The sequence below is a fragment of the Chamaea fasciata genome, unplaced genomic scaffold, assembly GCF_029207755.1.
Source record: "Chamaea fasciata isolate MVZ Bird 193981 ecotype frontalis unplaced genomic scaffold, bChaFas1.0.hap1 SCAF_2, whole genome shotgun sequence".
Taxonomy (NCBI): Eukaryota; Metazoa; Chordata; class Aves; order Passeriformes; family Sylviidae; genus Chamaea; species Chamaea fasciata.
In genome coordinates this window covers 92,421,317-92,442,737 of record NW_027094087.1, presented here as the reverse complement: position 1 = coordinate 92,442,737, position 21,421 = coordinate 92,421,317, and the positions used below count along the sequence as shown (strand labels likewise).

Below are 21,421 nucleotides of genomic sequence, written 5' to 3'. Positions count from 1 at the left end.
CACTGACACTACATTTTTTTTCCCTCAACAAATACATCTCCAGTATATTTGCAAGCTGGTATATTAGTCACAAATATTGCAGTTTTGATAAGGAATGTTATTTGAGATGGGCAGTAAGCTGGCTGCTAAGGCTTTTACCCAGAGTTTTGGAAACTAGGTTCTTGTTTGGCCTGACTTTTAATAATTCATTAAGCCAGTTTGTATTGGTCTTTTCTTAATGCAAATGCTAATATATTCCTTGAAGGGAAGTAAGAGAGTCTAATTTGACAAAATAACAGTCATGGACTCAACTGAGATGTAAACAATCCAATCTCAAATTATTAATTGAATCAGACAGAGAAGGGATAAGCTGTTTTGTCTGTATTAAGTAGTTCTTAAAAAATATGAAATATGATGCAATACTTCAGCTGTTGTACAATGTTACACAGCAGTTCGATTTGCTGATGATAGGAAAGGCTACATATAAATGGGAGAGAAAAGAGAAAAAAAGAACAGGAAAAGGGAAAAGGGAAAAGGGAAAAGGGAAAAGGGAAAAGGGAAAAGGGAAAAGGGAAAAGGGAAAAGGGAAAAGGGAAAAGGGAAGGCAAGGCAAGGCAGTAAAAACCTATCAAGTATTCTGAAATTTCAAGCTTCTCTTTTTATTTCCAAAACATTTAAATAATAATTCTGGATTTTCAATATTTGTTTCTTTGAGGTAGTTTGTTTTTAAACATTTCATTTTTCTTTCTATAAATGGACGGATTTTGTTGAAAACTTGTTCTGACAAGGAATGTACACCCTCGCATCTCTAATCAGGAGCAGTTGTGAATGAGGCTTGCATTTGAAACCCAATCTAAATTTCATTCATTGCTAGAGATAGAGGTGGTGATATAGCTTTATACTTCTTCTTGTAGAAGTTCCCTTGGAGGCTAATCGACCTCCTGATAACCTCCCCTGCCCAACAAAGCCATTCTGGACTGGATTTATTATGTAACAATCTGTGTCTGACATTTACGCACACAGCTAGTCCTGTGACAATCAGTAGTGCATTGAACTAGTGTGCTTTTGAAATGAAGACAGACTTCTTGGGCATGTTTTCTGAAAAAGGCTCTGCTTACCCCTGAGGATTGTTTTTTCCCAGCTTGCTTTGTAGTCTGCATTTTTTTTTCATATGATTTTACTTTCTTTGTTTGCTATATAGGAATTTATTTTGAGAGCTGGATCCTCATCTAATGACATGGTAGGGGTTACAATGACTGCAATGGAACTATATTCATGTACTTCAACAGTGGTTCACCTTTTTCTCCTTTACATCTATAGCCTGATATGCACTGAGATTTAGACATAGAGGAAACTTGGAATATGGAGGAAAAAAAAAATGGAAGGATCTCAGAAAAAGTAGCCTGCAATATTATCGTTGCAAAGTAGGCAACAGAATGTCCCAAAATATTAATTTTGCTCACTGCAGTGAATTTAGTTTCCTCTCCAGATCAGGCTTACAATGACTGACCCAAGTACAGAATAGTAACATCTCTGTCCTTTTCCCATTTCTTGTGTCCAGATCCAATGGCTGCTCTACTCTGATCCTTCCACTCCTTCCACCTGGCCACAGTAAAATCCCTTCCCTGAATGCATGCAGTGACACACGACAAATTAGATGCAATGTCAACAATTACTCTTTTATTTGTACAGAGAAGAAACATCTGCCTTCTTCAAGACTGACCCGACTGTTCTTTTCCCTGGGGCATGTAACCTCTTGGGCAGCCTGAGCCCAGAAATTCCACTTGATGCTGACACAGAAAGTACTTGTGCTTAACAGGTTTCCCTTGAAGCATGTTCTGTAGAAGCAATTCTGGCTGCCAAAGAAATATAAACAGGAAAGGATAACTGAGTGCAATCACGCATTCTTGAAACTTCCCCACAATGATTATCCATGACGGCAGAAAATGGGTACATATATCCTTAGAAACTGGACTTTAGGAAGTTAAGATTTTTTCCTTCTCTTACAAATTTAGTTTTTAGCATCACTGCTAAAGCAACCTTGAGCCCTGATTTTTTATTTCTGTTCAGTATAATGGGTTGTAAGTAGAATTTTGATTCTGTTCTGTACATGATCTGCTTGTGTATTTCATACATGTTTTTGAAATACAGCCTGCTTTTGTCATAGAACAGAAATACTTCTGTCAGTAACAGCAGATGTATTATTCACTTGCTTGAATTCTTATCATCTGTAATATCTTTTTTCTCCCCAGTGACCAGGTGTTTGAAATTGGAGTATTAGATATTTTTGGATTTGAAGAATTTCAAAAGAATACTTTTGAACAGGCAAGTGTGGATGCTTTGCTGAATTTATTGTACCTGTTGTTTCTCTAATTACCCTTTTTATCAGAATACAAATATACATGAAGGTGAAAATTTTCCCTTCAAATATTTTCTCCCATTATACCTATATGTGTATGAATTATATGCTGGGTTTTGTACAGTTGTTGGAAATTTTAAAATAATATAGTAAATATCTATTGATAATTTGAAGAGGGATAGTATTAGCACTGAAAGACAATCTGAGGGAAATAGTGATGTTTGTTTTCATGCTTGTGGTATTTATACTTCAACTGGAGCAGTGAGTAGAAGTACAATATATTGAATTGGAAGAAAGATCAAAAGGTCTTCAGATGCCTTGGAGAAAAAATAAAATGAAAATGCTGCATTATGCTAAGTGTCATTACTGGCAGATTCACCTCTGTGTGACTTTACAACATGTGATTTTCCAAAAAATTGAATTGCATCCATGGAAAATGAATTAAAATTTATGGCACTTAATGCTTTAAAATCCTTTTAAATATCAAACTGTCTTTAAGATGTTTGCCTGCCTTCAACATTAACCACTGAACACAAGAGCTCTTGTGAATTCCATATTTCAGAAAGCATTAGTGACTCTACACAACACACTCAAAGAAGTGTTTAAGTTGTTCAGTTGTTCATTCTGCAATGCAGCAGAAGAAAATCACAGCAGTTCTACCTTGCTTGAACATCTGAAGGACTATTGATGTGCACCAATATTCCTAGTCATTTTCTCATTGTGAATCCCACCTTCAGGGGGAAATATAAAGTGAAAAATTAATAACGTTTTAACAGACTGAGCATATGAAATTAAAAAAATCCATAAGCCTCTTGACTAATAATTATAAAGTATTCTATGCAATTTAAATGCTTCTCAAATGAGAGGGGTTCATCTTGGGACTTACTGGTTATTTTCCTTTGACCCTGTTCTGCATTGTTTTTCTCTCATGAAACTCATAAAAGATCTGCAATAGACATCATGAAATACCCTAAATTCTCTTTTCTGGGGTAAGTAATTGTCTGCTTAACAACTGCAAAGGATACTTGAAGAGAAAATACAAGATCTAAGAAAAATGAGTAAAAAGGAATTTATTTTACTATTTCTGTGTAACAAACATGGTAATTTCAAAGTCATATTTGCATTTTTTTAATATTTTTTCTTAATAAATATATTTCAAGAGATACTTACTGTCCCTCCACCTGGACTGAATGCATTTTGTTGAATAATATTAAGCAATAATCTGAGTCATTATCTCAGAAGCTATTTAACCGCATTCCTGAAAAAACAAAGCAGAAATGAGAGTTTTTTACGTGAACTCCTTAATGTAATTAACGTATCTGATTCCTGAAGTGGTAGATTGTAATATCAGTGAAGAGAAGCAGTTTGTATCTCCATGTGGTACATACTAATCATGCAGACTTAACCCCAAACAGCCTGAACTTCATAGCTGGAGCTCTCTAGCAGTCTAGTCTAGTTCAGAGTTCTGCCTGGGCTCACTAACCCTAGCAATAAACAGTCTTGTCAGCCCAGATAGGGTCCTCATGCAAAACATTGCATCATGTCTGCAAACATGCCCAGTGTCAAGGCCTGTGATTGCAGAATGTTAGCTTTAAATGTTACAACCAGACAGTAGTGGGGCCATAAACATTATTTTTTAATCACATTCAAATTAGCATATTTTAGAATGTCATTAGAAAAGTAATTTTAGGGAAAATGAACCTTTTTGTTTTTCAAATTAGAGTATGATAAGGCATTGTTTGTGATATCTGTTTTCCTGCTTTCTCAGAAAAAAAAAAATTATGACTGTTTTCAATAAATTTAAAACCTCCTGATTGCCCGATACTGGGGACAGCCAAAGTAGCTGTGCGGATCTTTCTGGTGCTTTATATCAGGCCAGTAGATAGACAGTTTAATATCATAATTAAGAGAGCAATAAGATAGTAAATCACATGTCAGTTTTAATAAACTCTGTTTGAAGATGGTTCAGGCAAACAGAGATGTATAAACCAGATAGAATTACTTGTTTACTTCAGTGCATGTTTTGGAATGACAAGGCATTAGAGTATTGAAATATTGAAGTCAAATGAAGAATTGGTCCAGGACTTGAGCAATGCAAAGGAAGACAGCTGTCAAAGGACTAGAAAAGTAAGAGGAATTATGCCTACACCAAGAATCTGATAAATTCTGCAGGCAAAACGGTGTGGCTGACAGTTTGTAGAGAGAAAACTTTTACAGACCGTTGTAAACAAGAAGGCATTAGAACTTAAAAAACATTAAGTGTTCAGTTTTCCTTGCACTTGGTGAGTATTGGTAAGCCTTAATTGTATAGAACATGTGTGATAGTAGCGCAAAAATGGGACAAAATAACAGAAAATAAGTGTGGAATAAGCAATAATGAGGAAAGTTTTGATTTTGGGTATGAAATTTAAAAGCTGAAAAGCATGGAACAATGTTTATAGAAGCCAGAGTCTGAAGGAGTCATTTCTCAATAAAGACTGAAAGCTTCTGAATTACCAGGACTCAGTGAGTTACTGCTTTTACTGCTCATCAGCTGAGCATTGGTAAATGACTACAGCACACTTTTAGCTCACCCTAATAACAATTTACAATCACTTCCTAGCAGTGATCATTAGCTTGGGAACAGCATTTTCCTGGAGCAGCTTCATACCTGCTGCGCCAGAAGAGCTTTGTATACAACCACACTGGAACATGTTCAGAAGTGAGCACAATTTCTCTTTCCTGTTCTGTAGAGAAATGGCCTTCATTTTGTGGTCATTTCAGGAAATACAAGTGCTCCACCAAAAATATCAATGGCAGTTTCCAGTGTTAATTCAATATTTTCTCAGGATTCCCTATTTGAGAGGGACTCCATTAGTTTAGAGTTTATTCTGTACCCCTTTAAAACTAGAAGATGTCTGCTTCTCTTCTAGTAGAATTTAAAACTAGGTTAGATCTTATTTATGACTCCTTCACAGCACAACTCCAAATAGTACAGTCAAGAAATGCTATAACCTTCATACTTATGATAGTTTGTTTTTGACCACAAACTTGTGACCAATGGATATAACAAACAATAAGCAGGACTTGTAAGCCTGTACCATTTTCCCCCGGCTGTTTCTACAAAAATTGTATTATAGCAGAAGAACCAGACGTTAGAGGAGTAAGAGAAGCTTTTCTTCTCCTTGCAGAAAGTCAGGTCTTTCTACAGAAATGGAAGCCTGTAGTTGCAGATTCATCATAAAGTAAAATAATGCAATAAAGTTAAATGGACAATGCTAGTAGTCTTTTCTGTCTGATATATAATTCAAATGAGAAACTGAAGAAAGTATTTAGTTCTTGCTAAATTATGTGTTTATCTCTTGCATGGTATTTTACGTCTGTAGGCCTCTTAAGTTTTTATTATTCTTTTTATAGGAAATATAAGTAATTTATCTAAATTAGTACTGCAGGTCACTGAAACAGTCAAGTGTCTCTTGACTCCCATGCAACTCCATACCTATTAAAGTAAATGCACACTATCTATGTGATGCAGTATAGCTCTGGGATAGGCACAGCTTCCATGGCAGCTTCCATGGCAGCTCTGTGCAGTACATCTCCTGCAACAGGAGCCAGCTGGCTCTGTGAGCAGAGAGCATTGCCTGCCCTACTCAGGACTCTACTTCAGTCACTATGGTGAAGCAGAAGAGATCATAGAACCCAACTGTATTGGAATTTTCATCTATGTTTATTATTAGGTGTGGTAGATTTTAACTTCTCAGCATGTTACTTCTATGGTTAACTCTGCTGATACTACATTTTTGTCAAATAACATTTCCTAGCCAAAACAACCATAGCAGATTATTTTACATTAAATCGCACTGCTTCTAGCTGTCCAAATGTAGTCATGTTGCCTATTTTGAAGATGGATGGATAGGAATAGAAAAAAGTTACATGACGTAACTTTTCTACAGTCATTGCAGTCTCAGTGGTAGTAGGTGGAAGGTCACACACAGGTTTTTACATTTGGACAGTCTGAAGGAGCATTTCAAGATTTTGTTTTACACAGAAACCAACCATCTTTGGTTTTGCCTGTGCAGAGCATAGATGGAGGGTCCTGTGTTCTTCTGTGGAATAGGCAGCTGCTGGTGCACACTGAGCTCTGTTACTATGTAGGGACTTAATGCAGAACCTTCTACTGCAGTTCCCAGTGCTGGAGTATTCCTTACTCCCCATTCGATGATGGAAAGTGCTAACCATGATAATTCAGTCTTTAACAAGGAAATATGCGGTGGTATTTTTAAATCAGAGTTTTGCTAATCTCCATACCCAGGAAAGTTTTAACCTTGTTGTGGAGCAGCGAGAACCAGCTGATCCTTGGCACCAGGAGGACCCAGAGGATGGGCATGCCCTCTCTGATGGGCAGCATCCCTGGAGCATGGTGGACAGACCCAGGACTGGTCACAGTGCTCATCAGGAGCCCTGACATGGCAGGCAGCCAGACAGGGCTGGGACCCTGTCACAGGCAGTTGAAGAGCTGGAAGCTGGCACTGCCATGGCATCACCTGGGACTGAGCCCATCAGCAAGGAGTGGGGTAGGGATACCAGGAAAAGCTGAGCAGGGCTGTAAAAGCCTCTTCCTTCCCTCAGGCAATCCTGTGTTTTACTTTCTTTCTCAGTCCAGTGCCTGAGGATCTTACACTCTTTATGGCTTTTGTCAGGGTGTACTCCTCCCTCTCCCCTCTTAGTCTCTTTGCTCTTCTTCCAAGTGCACACATTTCTTTCCATTTATGCAGAGCACTATTACCTGTTCCAGTCAGCCACTGGAAAACCAGTGTTACTTGACTTTAAAGCTGGCTTATCATGTACCTGACAGGAAATTTTTTTTTTTATTCTTTTACAGTAGACATTTTGTAGCCAAAAATAAAATAATTTATCTCAAATTGAGATTCCCAGCTCAATTCAATTTGTGATTGATTAGTGAAATATGCAAAACAACATTTAATTGACATCTTACTTTTCCACAGTAGCACCCTTTTTTATCCCATAAAAAGTATGTACTTTTACATACTTTTAGTAAAAAAGTATTACAGTACTTAGTTTCTGGCCAGCATTATGAGTGAAAAAAATAATTTAGAACTATTTCAGAAAAATTCCAAACTCTTTTCGGGGAAAGATTGTTGTTACCATGTTTTTTGTTAGCTTGTTTGTATAATACTTTCATATGTACCAAAACCAGTGGGGGACTATTCCAGTTTGTATTGAAATTGTCCTTTTTTGAGGGGCATTTCAGACCCTCCTTTGCAAAAGGCTTCTCAGGTGATAGCTACCTGTAACAAAGTTTTAATATAGCACCAGCCTCTCTTTTATGTTACTTGAGGAACACAAATCAGGTAATGGCAACTGATCCCAGAGATGACACAGAGTCCCATTGAATTAAAGATCTTCTGACAGAAGTAGAAGGACTATATCTGAATTTGTGTCGGAGCTGCATAGAGAACAAGAAATCTGTGTTAGATCCTATCAGCCCCAAAAGCCAAAGGGAGAAATATAATATGGCTTTGGTTTTGTTATCAATTCATTAGAAATATTCTGATGGGTACTATGCATAAAGAAAAGGGTGTTGAAATGTTTGGGTAGCAGACACAAAAGGGAACAGCATTCAAGATACTTCTGAAAAATAAGTAAGTGTCAAGCTTAGGTTTAAAAATATTTTCTGAGTCCAGCCTCTGAAAAAAGATTCTGTGCTCCGTTATCTTAGAAATTACATTTTTGAGAAGCGCTAGGGCACTTCCTTGCAGGTTAAATTTGACATTGTAACTTCATCATCTCGACCCATAAATTAGGGCCTGATAGATGTGTTGAAATGACAGCTGTAAGCTTTACTCCATGCTCTAAATACCCATTCCTTGGGATATTTAATCCTTCTGCATGACCAAAGGATGTAAATGAGCTTTCCAAAGGGTCTTTACATCCATCTTTCCCTCATTGATTGACAGTCACCAAGTTTGCTTTCCACAAATTTCCTTCTTTGGAAATGCCTTTTTCAAATAGGCATAAGAGCCTTAAAATTGAAAGGAGTGAAAAGGAGGAAAAATTCATTAGTCATGGGTGCTTTTTTGTCTTCAGAGAACAGTAAAATTTTGGTATTCTATCTAAATTTTAATTTGGAATGTACTTAGTGATACTAACTAGTCAAACATGGTAAAAGAAGAGAGATCAAGCTAACTCTGTCTAATGTGATGAACACTTACTACTTATACCAAATGCCACTATATTCTTTTCCAAAATCTACAGTTTGGATGGTGCTGCAAGTTATGGGGTTTTTTTGTTTGGGTTTTGGGGGGTTTTTTGAGGTTTTTTTTTAAACACTTGAACTTATTTTTTTTCTTCTAAAATATTCTAAAAGGACTTCTCAGAGAAGACACACAAATATATGGCATATTTATTTTCACTGAGACATGATAGTGAGGTAATGTAAGAAAGATTGGTAGAAAGAGAAATACTTACAAGACATAATATGGAGCCCATGAGGCACATATCAAGAACAGTTCAACAATATTTAATGACAAAAAGTACCATACGTAATGTTGAGTAATGCTGCTAGGTAAAGCAAATGTGGTTCTTAAAGGTATTCCCCAAATATTTGTTTTAGGTAAAAAATCTATTTGAGTTTGGGGTTTTTTTGGTGTTTTTTTTTTTTTTTTAATTACTGTTATATTCCCATCTAATTTGCATGGGTATGGTTAACCATATGTTTAAAATTGCAGTTCTATGGACTTTTCAGATCTTTGGAGGGAAAGTAGATCATTGTTTTATACAATAATTACAAGACATGAAGCAAAAGAATTTGGGTTTGCAAAGCTAGTTTAGTTCATATTCATCCCACTTCTACATTTCAGCTGCTTTAACTATTATGTCAACCTCTGCCAAGCTTTTGATTTGAAACTGTCGTTTTATTACCTTTTCCCAGCAGGTTTTATAAAGCACTGAAATGGAGAATGATCCGATCAGAATGTGTTGCTTTCCATCAGTCCCTGGCTGGTGTCCTGGTTCTCGTTCTGCAGAGCTGTTCTCTCAGCCTCTGCTCTAGAGAGCAGCTTTGGAGCAGTTTGCAGTTTGTACAAGTGTTTGAGCTGCTTTCTGCTCTGCTCTGCAGTACCTTAGTGGCATTGTGGCAAGTCTGCCAGTCTGGGTGGCATAGTTTCTTATATTGCTAAGAAGCACCCCAGTGTATGCCATCATACACTCGAGGGTAGAATTTAAATTTTTTTTTTCTTTCTTTACCATCTAAGCCTGCAATGTATGAATGCTTTAAAAAAATACTATTCCTTTTATTTTTGCTACATAAAATCAATGCTGTTTATCAGATCTTTGTAAGAGATGTCTAAGACAATCTTCCCTTTGTCTCAAATTGTGTAGTTCAGTAATTTTGCTGCAAAGTCAGGCTCTCAATACTTTTTTTTTCAATGCATTTTAAGAGATTGGCTCATGATAAAAAAGTAAGCTTGAGTTTATAGGCATTTTGACAGTTTTTCTTATTGTAAAATACACGTTTGTAAAGTTGAATGACCTGGTTCTCTAAATAAGTCATCTGCAAATAAAATAAATACAGCACGGATCATTTTAAGGCTTTAACATATTCTGCAAAGTGTAAGCTTGTCTACCTTACAAAATAATGTTAAAAAGCTTCTGGAAAGATTTTGTAATTAGAATTCCAGAAGTGATCAGTAAAGCACATTTTGCCTTCCACACAGTTAAAAAAGCTGTCTTTTCTGTAAAATAAGAAAATACTGAAAGTCAGTTGTATATTTCTATTGTTAATAAAATAAGATAACAATCTGAATGTTTATAAATCCCACTTTGAAGAAATATTGGTTTTATTCGAGGCTGTCTTTTGTCTGCACTGTCATGCATTAGTGGGGACAGTTAATAGACATTTGGTTGGAAAAGGAGCTTTGTCTCATTTCTACATGCTGTTTTTCACACTAGTCTATTTTACTGTATAGCAAGTACAAGTTGTCTATACTAACAAGAGGTGTTAATGGAAAATTCAGGCTACTCTTACACATTACTTGGGTTCTGTTCCCTCATCTCGATGGTAAGCCATGTAATTTTAGGATTTGTCTAAATATTTCATATCTTTTAATATGACTTGGTGGTAGAATTGCTTTTACACACTTTATTCACAGAAGATATAGTAAATGGCTGGCCAACACAAATATGTGACTAGTTTAGACTGAAAAGAAAATGCATGCAGGCATTCCTTGAATCATTCCTCATATGAAGTGTTCTTACACCCTTTTAGGAGTTTCTGTTTTCTTAATTTCTTAGTCATAGTTAGTGTAGCATAGGAGGAGATTTTCAAATTTTCAACTAAAATTTCCACTTTAAGGTGAAAAACCCCTAAAAACAGGTAAAACATTTATTCCACAAGGTAATTAAATATTTATTTATTTTAGCAGGTGAGCTCTGAACAAAATACAAAAGCACACAAATAAGCTGATACAATTCCTATCTGTTTTTAATTGAAATCAGATTTCTGGGAATCTGTTTAGTTTTACATCCTATAAGTCAATTAAAGAAAATATTTTAGAAGCTTCTACACTATTTTTCTCTCCAAATGTTGAGCTTTTCTATGGAACACCATTTTCTTCCCAACCTTCCCTTAGAATATGTGTAAAATGGAGGGCAGCCTCTAGTAAAATGTCCCTAGATGTTTTACATGTTTTGGTAAAACATGAGCTCTTTAGAGACTGCTTTAGACTTCAGTGGCTTTATATGTGGAAACAGGGTTTTGTCTTTGTTAGCACAGAACTAACTACAAACTCAGGATCTTAAACAAATATGCAGGTTTGTTTTTGTTTTTTTTTTTTCTAAAAGCACATTGTATTTGTAAAACCTTCCTGAATGTAAAATGCAGAAGAATATTAAATATACCAATTTATATGTAGAGTTACCCTTCTTCATTCAATGGACTAAGTGTAAATTTCCACTTTATTTGATAATGCTGATATTTGATAACTCTTGTGTGGAATTCACAATGAACTGTGCCAGCAGAAAACTGTATTCCCAATTTAATAGTAATAGTTGTTGAAATCTAAATTTCTCTAGGTTCTTTCTAAATCTCTGGTCTACCAAGAGATACCATTTTTTGGATTGACATTTCTTCAAATTCGATATTAGACGTGCAGTAAAACCTACATCAATGAATTATCCAGTAAACATCTAATACTCATTTTTTCTTCATTTTACAATAGCTGTGTGTCAACATGACCAATGAGAAGATACACCAGTACATCAATGAAGTGCTTTTCCTACAAGAGCAAGCAGAATGTGTACAAGAGGGAGTTGCCATGGAAACAGTGTATTCTCCTGGTAACCATACTGCAGTCTTGGATTTTTTCTTTCAGGTAGTTTCCAGATCCATTTTACACCATGTATATTTATACACAGTCTGCAGTCTGTGCATGTTAGGCTAATGCAAACTTTTCCTTGCATTTTCCAATTTATAAATCTTCAGACAAGGTTATGGGTCAAAGAGGCCACAGCTCATGGCTCACAGAGCTTACGAACAGAGCAGGGCTGAGGAAGGTGCAGCAGAACCTCTCTGCCTGTAGTGGTTCATTTGTCACACCTGTGTTCCGTGGCATGGCGACTGTGCTGCCATAGGATTGACTGGACTCTGTCGTGACCCTGACAGTTTCTTTAGTGCCATAGGATTGACTGGACTCTGTCGTGACCCTGACAGTTTCCTTAGTGCCTGAAGATAGTTCCTGGACGACTTGTAGGTAGCAGGTAACACAATCAGTTTCTAACAGATCGTCAATAGTGATCATTTTTGACAACTGAAATACTTTCCCCTACATTTCCTATAGAAGAACCAGCCTTGAGCACTTAGCAAAATATTTTAATCTTTTTTATTTTTCCTGGTTTTTTAGGTAATACATGTTTTTGTTTACTAAATTACAAGCTGTGTTGCTCTACAAGGAACAACTGAAATTCTATTGCTCTTGTATTAAATAAGAAAAATCTATTTTTTGTTTCAGAAACCATCAGGCTTTTTGTCAATGCTGGATGAAGAAAGCCAATCTATTTGGTCAGTGGAACAGAGTCTTTCTAAACGCATTCAGTCTTACCTGGATACATCAGATACAAATACAGTCTATTCCTCCACAAGAGATGGAAATGGTAACCTTGCCCCAAAGGATCTGGGCTCCACCTTCACTGTTATGCATTATGCTGGGAGGGTAAGTTGTTTGAATATCATTTACATACAGTTAAAGAAAAGAAGTTAACAAAACAAAGTTTTACATGGCTTCTCCAACTCCTGGCTACAAACAGGATTTCAATGTCAAGTGATAAATTTTCAGAGGACAACATAGAATCTCAATGCCTTATCTAGTGTATAAAATGTGTCATTTACATCACAGCATGCAGGATATGGGCTACCTAATTTAGGAGCCTTCTGGCTCCTAAATTTTGTCTTCCTTGTAAGCATCTAATGTAGAAGGGGGTGATTAAGATTCCTCAGTATAAATGTTTAATGGGGTCCAGTAATGGTGAGATGGGTTCGGTCTTCCTCCAGGAATCCAGCGGAAAACAGGAATGACTGGTGACACTTGTGGCTCTATTTATCTAGGTGAAGATGGTTTGACTTCTCCTCCATGGGTAGAGCATCTTACAATATTATGATGTAATGTGTCATGTCATTGGTGAGCTTTAATGGTCCATTAACAGAAGATATCCCCATGGGGGTAGTGGAACAATGAACAGAGATAAGCAACACTGACCCATCTGAGCAACACTGACCCATCTGAGCAACACTGACCCGGTCTGAGCAGAGATATGCAACACTGCTCCACTCGGTTTTTAACAGCTAGCATGTTACCAGAGGAGGCAGTTACCCTCTCCCTCCTGGAGTTATAACAGATAAAGAAAAATCTCCCCAACCGGGTTTCAATAGATGGAATAGAATAAACATTTTTTTTTTCGGTTACAAAACCCAAGATAAAATCAGAAACAAAACCCCCACTTTTTCTGTTAGTAGTCATAATATTTTTTTTCCTACAAAAACTCCAGAACATGATAAATGTCTTTCAGCATGACTGTAAAATTAGATTAATATTTTTATTCCCCTGCCTGCAGTGTTCATAGGAATAGTGTAATCAGTTCTTTAAATAGGCTTCTTACGCTTTCCTTTCCAAGATTTCATTTTCACATTGTCCCCACAACCATGTACAACTGAGTGCAAGCAAGTTAGATATGTGTTTAAAGGGATAGTATTTTTTTTGATAGTCTGACAGTGGTATAAATAGAGACAGATCTATTTTTTGGCTCCCCATTTGGAAATGAAGCTGATGTAAGTCTTGAGTTTGTTTCGACGCAAGCAAATTTGTTCCTGCCCAATGATAGAAATGTGGTCATTATGGAAAAGACTATTGGAGTAGTACTTAAGTTCCTAACCCAAATACTCTGAATAACTCCCTGTAGGTTCTTTCATCACAAGACCTTCTACTTAGAATCAAATTATTTGCCAAAGTTAAGTGGTTTGAATACCTCCACTATTGGGACTTGTCAGTAGGAATGTGGGCACACAGTGGTTAGATAACAACGCAACCAAGATTTTGTGAAACTTACCAGAACTGACCATGAACTTCAGATGTCTAATTTAATTTATAAACTTTTTATACTTGTTACATAAGTATTTTTAATGCCATTCTGGTCGTACAAATTTATCATAAGAGCTCAAAAATGTTCCACACCCCAAAACTCGACATGGAAGCAGCAGCAAGGCATCTGCATTAAAATAACAACCAGAATAATAAGCAAATTTCTTCAAAACTAAATAAATTTTGCAATATTCCCTGAAGAATTATTCAGAAGATTTGTTAAGACCAGTATTTCAGGTGCCTAGTTCTGAAAGTTAAACTGTGAGTGGTAAAGAGGACACTTCATTATCATCTGTTTTAGTCTTGCATGGTTGTTTAGATTTTTGTTTTAGAACATTGACCCTTGGTTTGACCTTTTTCCTAATAATAGTAATGACATTTAATCTAAAAGCATGAGCAAATAGACAGCTCTCCATGTAATGTAAATCCACACATTCTTTTGAAGTCAGGGGAGATCGTTTGATTTACATTGGCCAAGGAACTATTCCAGTCAGGTTGCTCTTTGCATCCTTACAACAGTAAAATGCTTAGCCCTGCCAAAACAGAAAAGTCCTCTTGCAACTGCTTAACTCTCCCTGCTTTAATAGTAATTGAGCTAAATCCTTAAAGACACTTGCATTTTTGGTATCTTGTGGGACTGTTAACTAGCTATCATAGATTGAAATTGCCTGTGTTTCATGATATGTATTTATATAAAACTTTGATGATAGTGTGACTGTTCTAAATGACACAAATTGAGTTTATTCTGAGATTAGTATGTCTTCATATGTTGAGAACCTGAATATGAAAAACTCAGATTTTAAAACTGCTGATGCTGTTCTTTAGATTGCGCTATTACTACATTAAGTAGCTTTTTATAGATGTCACTGGTGATATACGATTTATTAAAATTTTTAAAGGATGGGGCTTTTAAGTATATCAGGATTTATTGGCACTTAAAATAATAATTTCATATATAAAGTATCAATGCAGTTTGGCAGGTTTTGAGACCCATTTTTTTAGTCTGATATCAATTAAATGGGTCTAACGTAAGTGAAATATAAAGCAATCTTACCCTTCATTGTTGCCTTCAGAGATCTCCAAATTTAAAACAAGGGGCCTTAATTATATTCTTACCACAATTTTTAACTGATTTTTACTTCCTTAACTTGGTAAAGGTTCTCTGTATTTACATGAGTATAATTGAAAGATGAATCAGACCCAGAGGGTAGAGAAAGAGTTACCAGCAAATTGTGACAGGTAATCAAACATGAAAGTCTTCATTTCTAGTGTTAATCATTTATGTTCAGGTGATGTGTCTAGGCTGGCAGTTGAGGGGGAAGTCACACTGAAAGCAGCAGGCTCTGTTTTAGAATAAAGCTAATATTCTGTGTTGGCTCTGGTATGAAGCAATTATGACCCTTGTAATTTAGACTTCTTTTCATCAGTAGTGTATGTATGTAGGTCAAAGTCCAGAATGAATTAGGTTCATTTCTTTACTCAGACACTTGCAGTAGCTATTTTAGCAAATAAGAAGTGTGGTTAAACTGGAAAATGCAGTTATTAAAAATATTTCCTCACTGAAAAGACCTACTTTTTTATATATAACTGAGATTGACAGACATTTTTTTGTGAACAAAAGTGTTATATCTAGCTTTATATTCTGAGATAATTACAGCTGATACAGATGTGTCCATGCAGTTTAAAAGACCTGTAATATGTTCATATTTGGTGAAATTTTGTGTCAGGATACAGGTAGAAAAATTATCTTTTCTTCCACTATCAAGTCTTTTTTCATTGAATGTGTCATGGATTGGGAGGTATTGCCAATTCCCTTAAGTTTCATGCTCAGCAACTTTTCCTGCGACTAAATATGCCATGTTATTGATCCAAGCATAATGAGCCTTAAACTATCCTAGAAAAAGCATTACTGAGAGAAAAAGAGAAGAGAAAATGGGTCAGAAGTAAAAGTAAGAAAGCATGGTGTTGAATTGAGCAAATACACAGGAGGCTCAAAGTAGGATGTGAGGGGAAAAAGAAATCCAAATAATTTGGAATCCACAATTAATTTTCTTGCTGAATCAATACTTCAAGGAAGCCTGTTTGTTTGATACCATTCTGAGTGACCTTGGATTTTTTCTTATTTTCTTGTCTGTTTTGGAGGGAAGAAAGAGGAACAATATGCACAGGTTAGCTTCTGCACATGGAAGAAATCAGCACAGGGGTGAGATATTTTAGTGGAATCTGAGAATGAATTTTACACAAATGCGACAGAATGATCCAGTGGAAGAGAGAAAATGAATTGTGCCTCATTTCTTTTGAATCTTGCTATTATTCCTGAACAAGATTAAATCTGTCATTTTCTTCATGGGCAATATGATATATTGCTCGTGAACACACATGAACACATGCTTAGCAAAGGCCACTGTGAGCATAAGTACTTTATCATATCAAGTATTTTACTTTACCTCCTGGTTTTAATTTTACAGCCGAACAGAATCCTACAATGCCTTGACACATTATGAGTCTTTTCTAAGAGCTGTTTAATGTCTTGGTATCTGAGTTCTGTAAGACAAAACGCTTATCTGTTTTGTTCAGGCAGAAGGTAGAAGAGAATGATTTAGGATTTTATGACTAAAAAAAGAAAATAATCCTAGTGAAAGGCTTTATCTGAAAGTTGTTTAACACATTCCTCTGAATACTGGAAGTCTGATTTCTTCCAGAAAATCTCTGCTCATCTGGGGCATTGCTTTGTCTGTGATGCCTGATATGACTGTGGGTACCCTGAGATGCTTCTCACAGAGACTGTCTGGGGGGGAAGAAGTACATGCTACACCTCGCAAACTTGCTTGAGGTAGTGTCTTGGTTTGGGAAGACAGGTATCTGCCAGGTAATAAAAAAAAAAAACAACTGGAGTTTCCTTTGGAATGGAGAGTGTAAACCTCCCCCACCCCTTTTTTTCTTTTTTAATTATAAATTTACAATCAGAGGCTCTTAGGCAAAGATTTGGGAAATTGGAATAGCAGTTTTTTACTAGTATGTATTATAAAGCAAAAAAACACAAAAAAACCTATTCAACAACTACAGCATTAATGACAAACGAAAACAGTACCAAGAACCTTGAGGGTTTTGTTTCACAAAACACAGGGCAGTTTGGTTTCGGTGTCCCTGCAGGATCTTCAGAGCACCAAGCTGGAACAGTGGAAAAGTCCTGGGCTGGTAGCTGGGATGGCAGAGTGTCCCGGCAGGCAGGGGCAGGATGTCCCGGCAGCGCAGGGGGTGCAGGGTCACGCTGTAGCAAGAGGAGCAGCGCCGAAGAAGTTGAAGGCGAGGCAGAACCGGCCCAGCTCCCACGGGTGGCAGAGAAAACTCAGGATTCAGGCCGAACCGGTGATAGTACATTTCCCAGGACTGGATCCCTTTGGCCACAGTGAAACTCTTCTAGCCAGCAAAAGCCGTTCTCTCTCTCCCCGTTCTCTCTCTCCCCGAACGCTGGAAAAAGAAGAGGCCGCAGCTGCCTCAAGCTTTGTCTTTTACCTGCGTTATTTTCTTCTTCTGACTTTGTCTACCTCTTTGTTTCGGTTAAGTACTCTCAAGTATCCAACACTTGGTCTCCTTGGTAACTTATGGGGAAAAAATTCTTTAGAGAAAGAAGGAGCAAACCTAACCCCCAACAGGTAGCAAAGCATTTTATGGGTGCATCTGACCGTCAGCTAAACCTATCCCAAGAATCTGTAATACTGAATTTCTAGGTTAATTTATTGATAACATTAATATTTACATTGTGGGCTCTCACTTAAGGAAGGGCTTCACATGAAATTATATCTGTGGATTGTTGGGCATATCGATAGCCACGACTTTTGAAGAATAACATTTCCATCATTGGACTTTCTCAAGTATTCGAAGTTCTTCATTTTTAAAAATTTTGTGGAAGAATTAACATATCAGTAAATAAATCAGAAACCTTAGCACAGTGCCAAGAGACACATCTTTACCTAATAGTGGTATTTAACATATCAGTATTTGAGATAATTGACTATTTGCCCCATTGTTCATGTCATCTGAAAAATACATTATCATAATTTAAACTTTCTCCTGTTTAAATTAAACTAGAATTTACTAATGAGATAAGCCCCTTGTCGTTGATTACTTTGCCACTGTTTTGATTTTTTCGTACTGTAATAAACTGACCAGACCTGAAGATCAACTTCTTTTCTCTATAAACCAGTGCATGTGATGTTCCTTTAAGTGCAGATCAATGTCTTTCATTTCTCATCTACCTGCACATCAAAAATACCTCTCGGCTGTCAGCTCACCTTCACCCAGGCAGTCTTCTCTGAAATGCCTTGTATATCCCAGGCAGACTCTGAAACTGAACCTCTAAATCAAAAGACAAAAGGAGGTGGATTATCAATAAGGATGCTTTCATTTTCACTATTTTTTTCCCCAGGCTGAATCCCCAGACACAACAATCAAATCAATCTAATCTAAACTGTACCAAGGCCTATAAAAATTACTTGACATAGAATCTGGTTTTCACACTAGCAAGAAAGTCTTGATTTTTTCTTCCTTTCTCTCTCTCTCTTTCTTTCTTTCAGTAGTCTTGATTTGGGATTTTCACTTACTGAAGAAAATGATGAAACACTTTTCCCCACCCATCTATTTTGTTTCTAAATATTTCTTTCTTTCCAAATGCTATTCTATCACAGTGTTAGAATAAGAGTTAACAGACTATAAAATTATTTAGCTCACTCATTGCTTAACAAGGCTTGTTTTGGGAGTGATCCAGTGATCCTTAAAAAATGCAAGTATATCACTCACATTCAAGTACTGGCAGAAAATAAGCAACAAGTGCCTCTCTGTGCACTAAATTTTCTTTGGACAAGTTCTCAAAAATTTGTCTTTTGCTACATGAACTAATTAATTTCTAATTAACTAAAACTTACAATGCAGGCAAAACTGAGTTTCTGAGTTACCTTTTGCTATTGAAATAGTAAAATTTTTATTTTTAACTGGGAATATAGCCAAATTGTTCTTAATATTCCAGGTGGCATTTTCCTAGCTTGTTTTAGGGTTTCTGCCTAATCTGTCTTTAACCATGAGCTTTTTTGCCCTATCACAAGATATGAAAATTATTTACCAGAAAAAAGGAGTATTTTAAAGAAATTGACAAAAACTTATGCGTAAAGGTGATCGTGTTGATAAAGTACATTTGGATATCAAATAAACTTGGAGAAAATCCCTTAGGCAAGTCAGATGTTGTGAGAGAGGATACTTTAGTTCAGAAGAAAATATATACAGTTTTCTGATTTCCTGGCATGAAGATAATTAATGAAGCAAAGAGGCAAGAATATATAAAAATATAAGAGGAATATGCAGTTCCCAAAATCAGGTCTGTGTTTATCTGGTGAGTCTCCTGTTTTCTGCGTGTTTTACCTCTTACTTGTATCTGGTAGTTCTCATGGTATTAAAACCAGCTATGCTAACTTAAACGAGCAGAAAACAGGTTCAAAACAAAATTAAGGGGTTTTTTTAGTTTTTTTTTTTTTCTTATACTTGGTAATTAGTGAGACTCCTTGACACAGGGTCTTAAAAGATACTGGAAATGTTAATGAGATCTGGAAACAGAGATTTGAGGAGGCAAGGCTAGTCAAGAGATACTAAACACAAAGGTGAGATACAGCTTGCAGGACAAGAATGCCTTCATGGGCAGAGCTCTGGAAGCTGAGAAGGGAACTGGTGGCTGGCAGAGAAGAAATAATCCTCAGTAGTTTTCCCTAAATATTCAGGACTAGATGAATATTTGGCCATACCCATTATGACTTATGTTAAGGTGTCTTCCTTTATGAACTTAAATTTAGAAGAAAAGCAAATCCAACTCCATTTTGTTTTAATCTCTTGTAATGAAATAAAATGGAGTGTGAAACGGTACACTTTTTTTTTTTCTTAGTAAAGATAGTTCAGGTTTTCAGATACTATACAAAGGTCTTGTTTCCTTTGGCTAACACAGACATACAGGCTTGCATACTGTCTACCCCAAAAAGTCATCATATAAAGCAAGATAAAGCAAACTGCGATAAATAGGAGTGACAATAAGGAGTATGTTTCATAATACTGGATCCATTATCTAAGCAAGTGCACATTTCCTATCTAAAGCATATAATATTTGCTTGGTTTTTTTTGTCTCCCCAGAATAACTATCCAATGTGCTTGAGTGCCAGCCAGTGCAGAGTTTGGGCCAGGTTTGTTTTACAAACAAAATGGAGGGAAACTGAGGGAAATATATGTGCTTTAGGTGGCATGTAGTTTGCCATCTCTGACCAGGGCAAGATTAAAACAAAATTGGCAGCTGGAAGAGGATTTATTTCTTTTTCTATTTTGTGGGACTGGCAATTTCTGTGAAACCCTAGAGTATCATTTCATTGAGTGAGTTTTCATGTCTTTAGGCAGTGAATTAATTTACCAAGTCTATGGGAAAATTGTTTAGAGAATTAGCAATTTCTTCATAATAGGGAATCCTCCTAACTTTTATCTACTTTATGTGATATGAAATATGTCTTATGAATGTAGTTCTAGAAGTTTGTGATGTATTATACCGGCATCAATACTAAAACTTCTCCCTGTTTCAATCTAGGCAGTTAATCATAATATGGTATCTCCCACTGCTATACTTACCTACTCTTCCCACCAATACTAAATCTCTTCTTCGAAATTAGTCGAAGCCCAAGACACTCAATTAGGAACTGGCATTATGGATTTGTCATATAAGTTCTGTTAATTACCTTTTATGGACCAATATGGCACAACATTTATGTTGAGTACGCTAAAAGCATTTATTAGTATACTTAAAGTATTCTAATAGTTTGCTAACAGTGTTGTATGTTCTTAGGAAATGCAATTAGAAAATACATAACATTGCATCTGCCATGGAAAAGAACCATAATTCTCTTGTTATACATTGTTCATGTCAGATGCCATAGTAATTACATCATTTGACAATTACTCAGTCTAACAGATTATACAATTCCAAGTCACATAATTTCTTTTGTGAGCAAGATAGCATTGGATAATTGTCGAATGACCCAATGGAAAATTAATACACTGATTAGTGTTACTAATCTTAATTAGATATTTATGGCTTTATTAAATGCACAAGGATAAAATTTCCCCAAACACCTTAGGGGTTTAGGATATAGATCCAATACAAAAAAATTTAAAAAGGCTTTAGATAGAAACATGGTCCCAAGGTAAATAAAACTGAACTGTATTCTAAGTTCCCATTAATATCTGCCAACCATGCAAGTGCTGAAATCTATAATTTTCTTCCTTTTTAACTTAAAAATTCCCTTTGAATTCTACTACAGTGCGAGCCAGAGCTGCTTATATCTAAAGTCTGTAAATTAACTAGTTGTTTTTCTTCGATCCCCATACAAGGTTAAAAAAAGGAAAACCAAAAAGCCCCCTGCTTTCTTGG

General features: G+C 36.2%; 1 protein-coding gene across 1 annotated transcript in view; it reads left to right on the top strand.

Annotated features, from left to right (window-relative positions):
• MYO16 (myosin XVI) overlaps window positions 1–21,421 on the top strand; it is a 365,576-nt gene that overhangs the window by 255,719 nt on the left and 88,436 nt on the right. Inside the window, exons 21-23 of the mRNA XM_066176778.1 lie at window positions 2,232–2,304; window positions 11,557–11,709; window positions 12,346–12,546. Of these exons, the coding sequence (XP_066032875.1) occupies window positions 2,232–2,304; window positions 11,557–11,709; window positions 12,346–12,546 (427 nt within the window). The remainder of the gene's footprint in view (window positions 1–2,231; window positions 2,305–11,556; window positions 11,710–12,345; window positions 12,547–21,421) is intronic.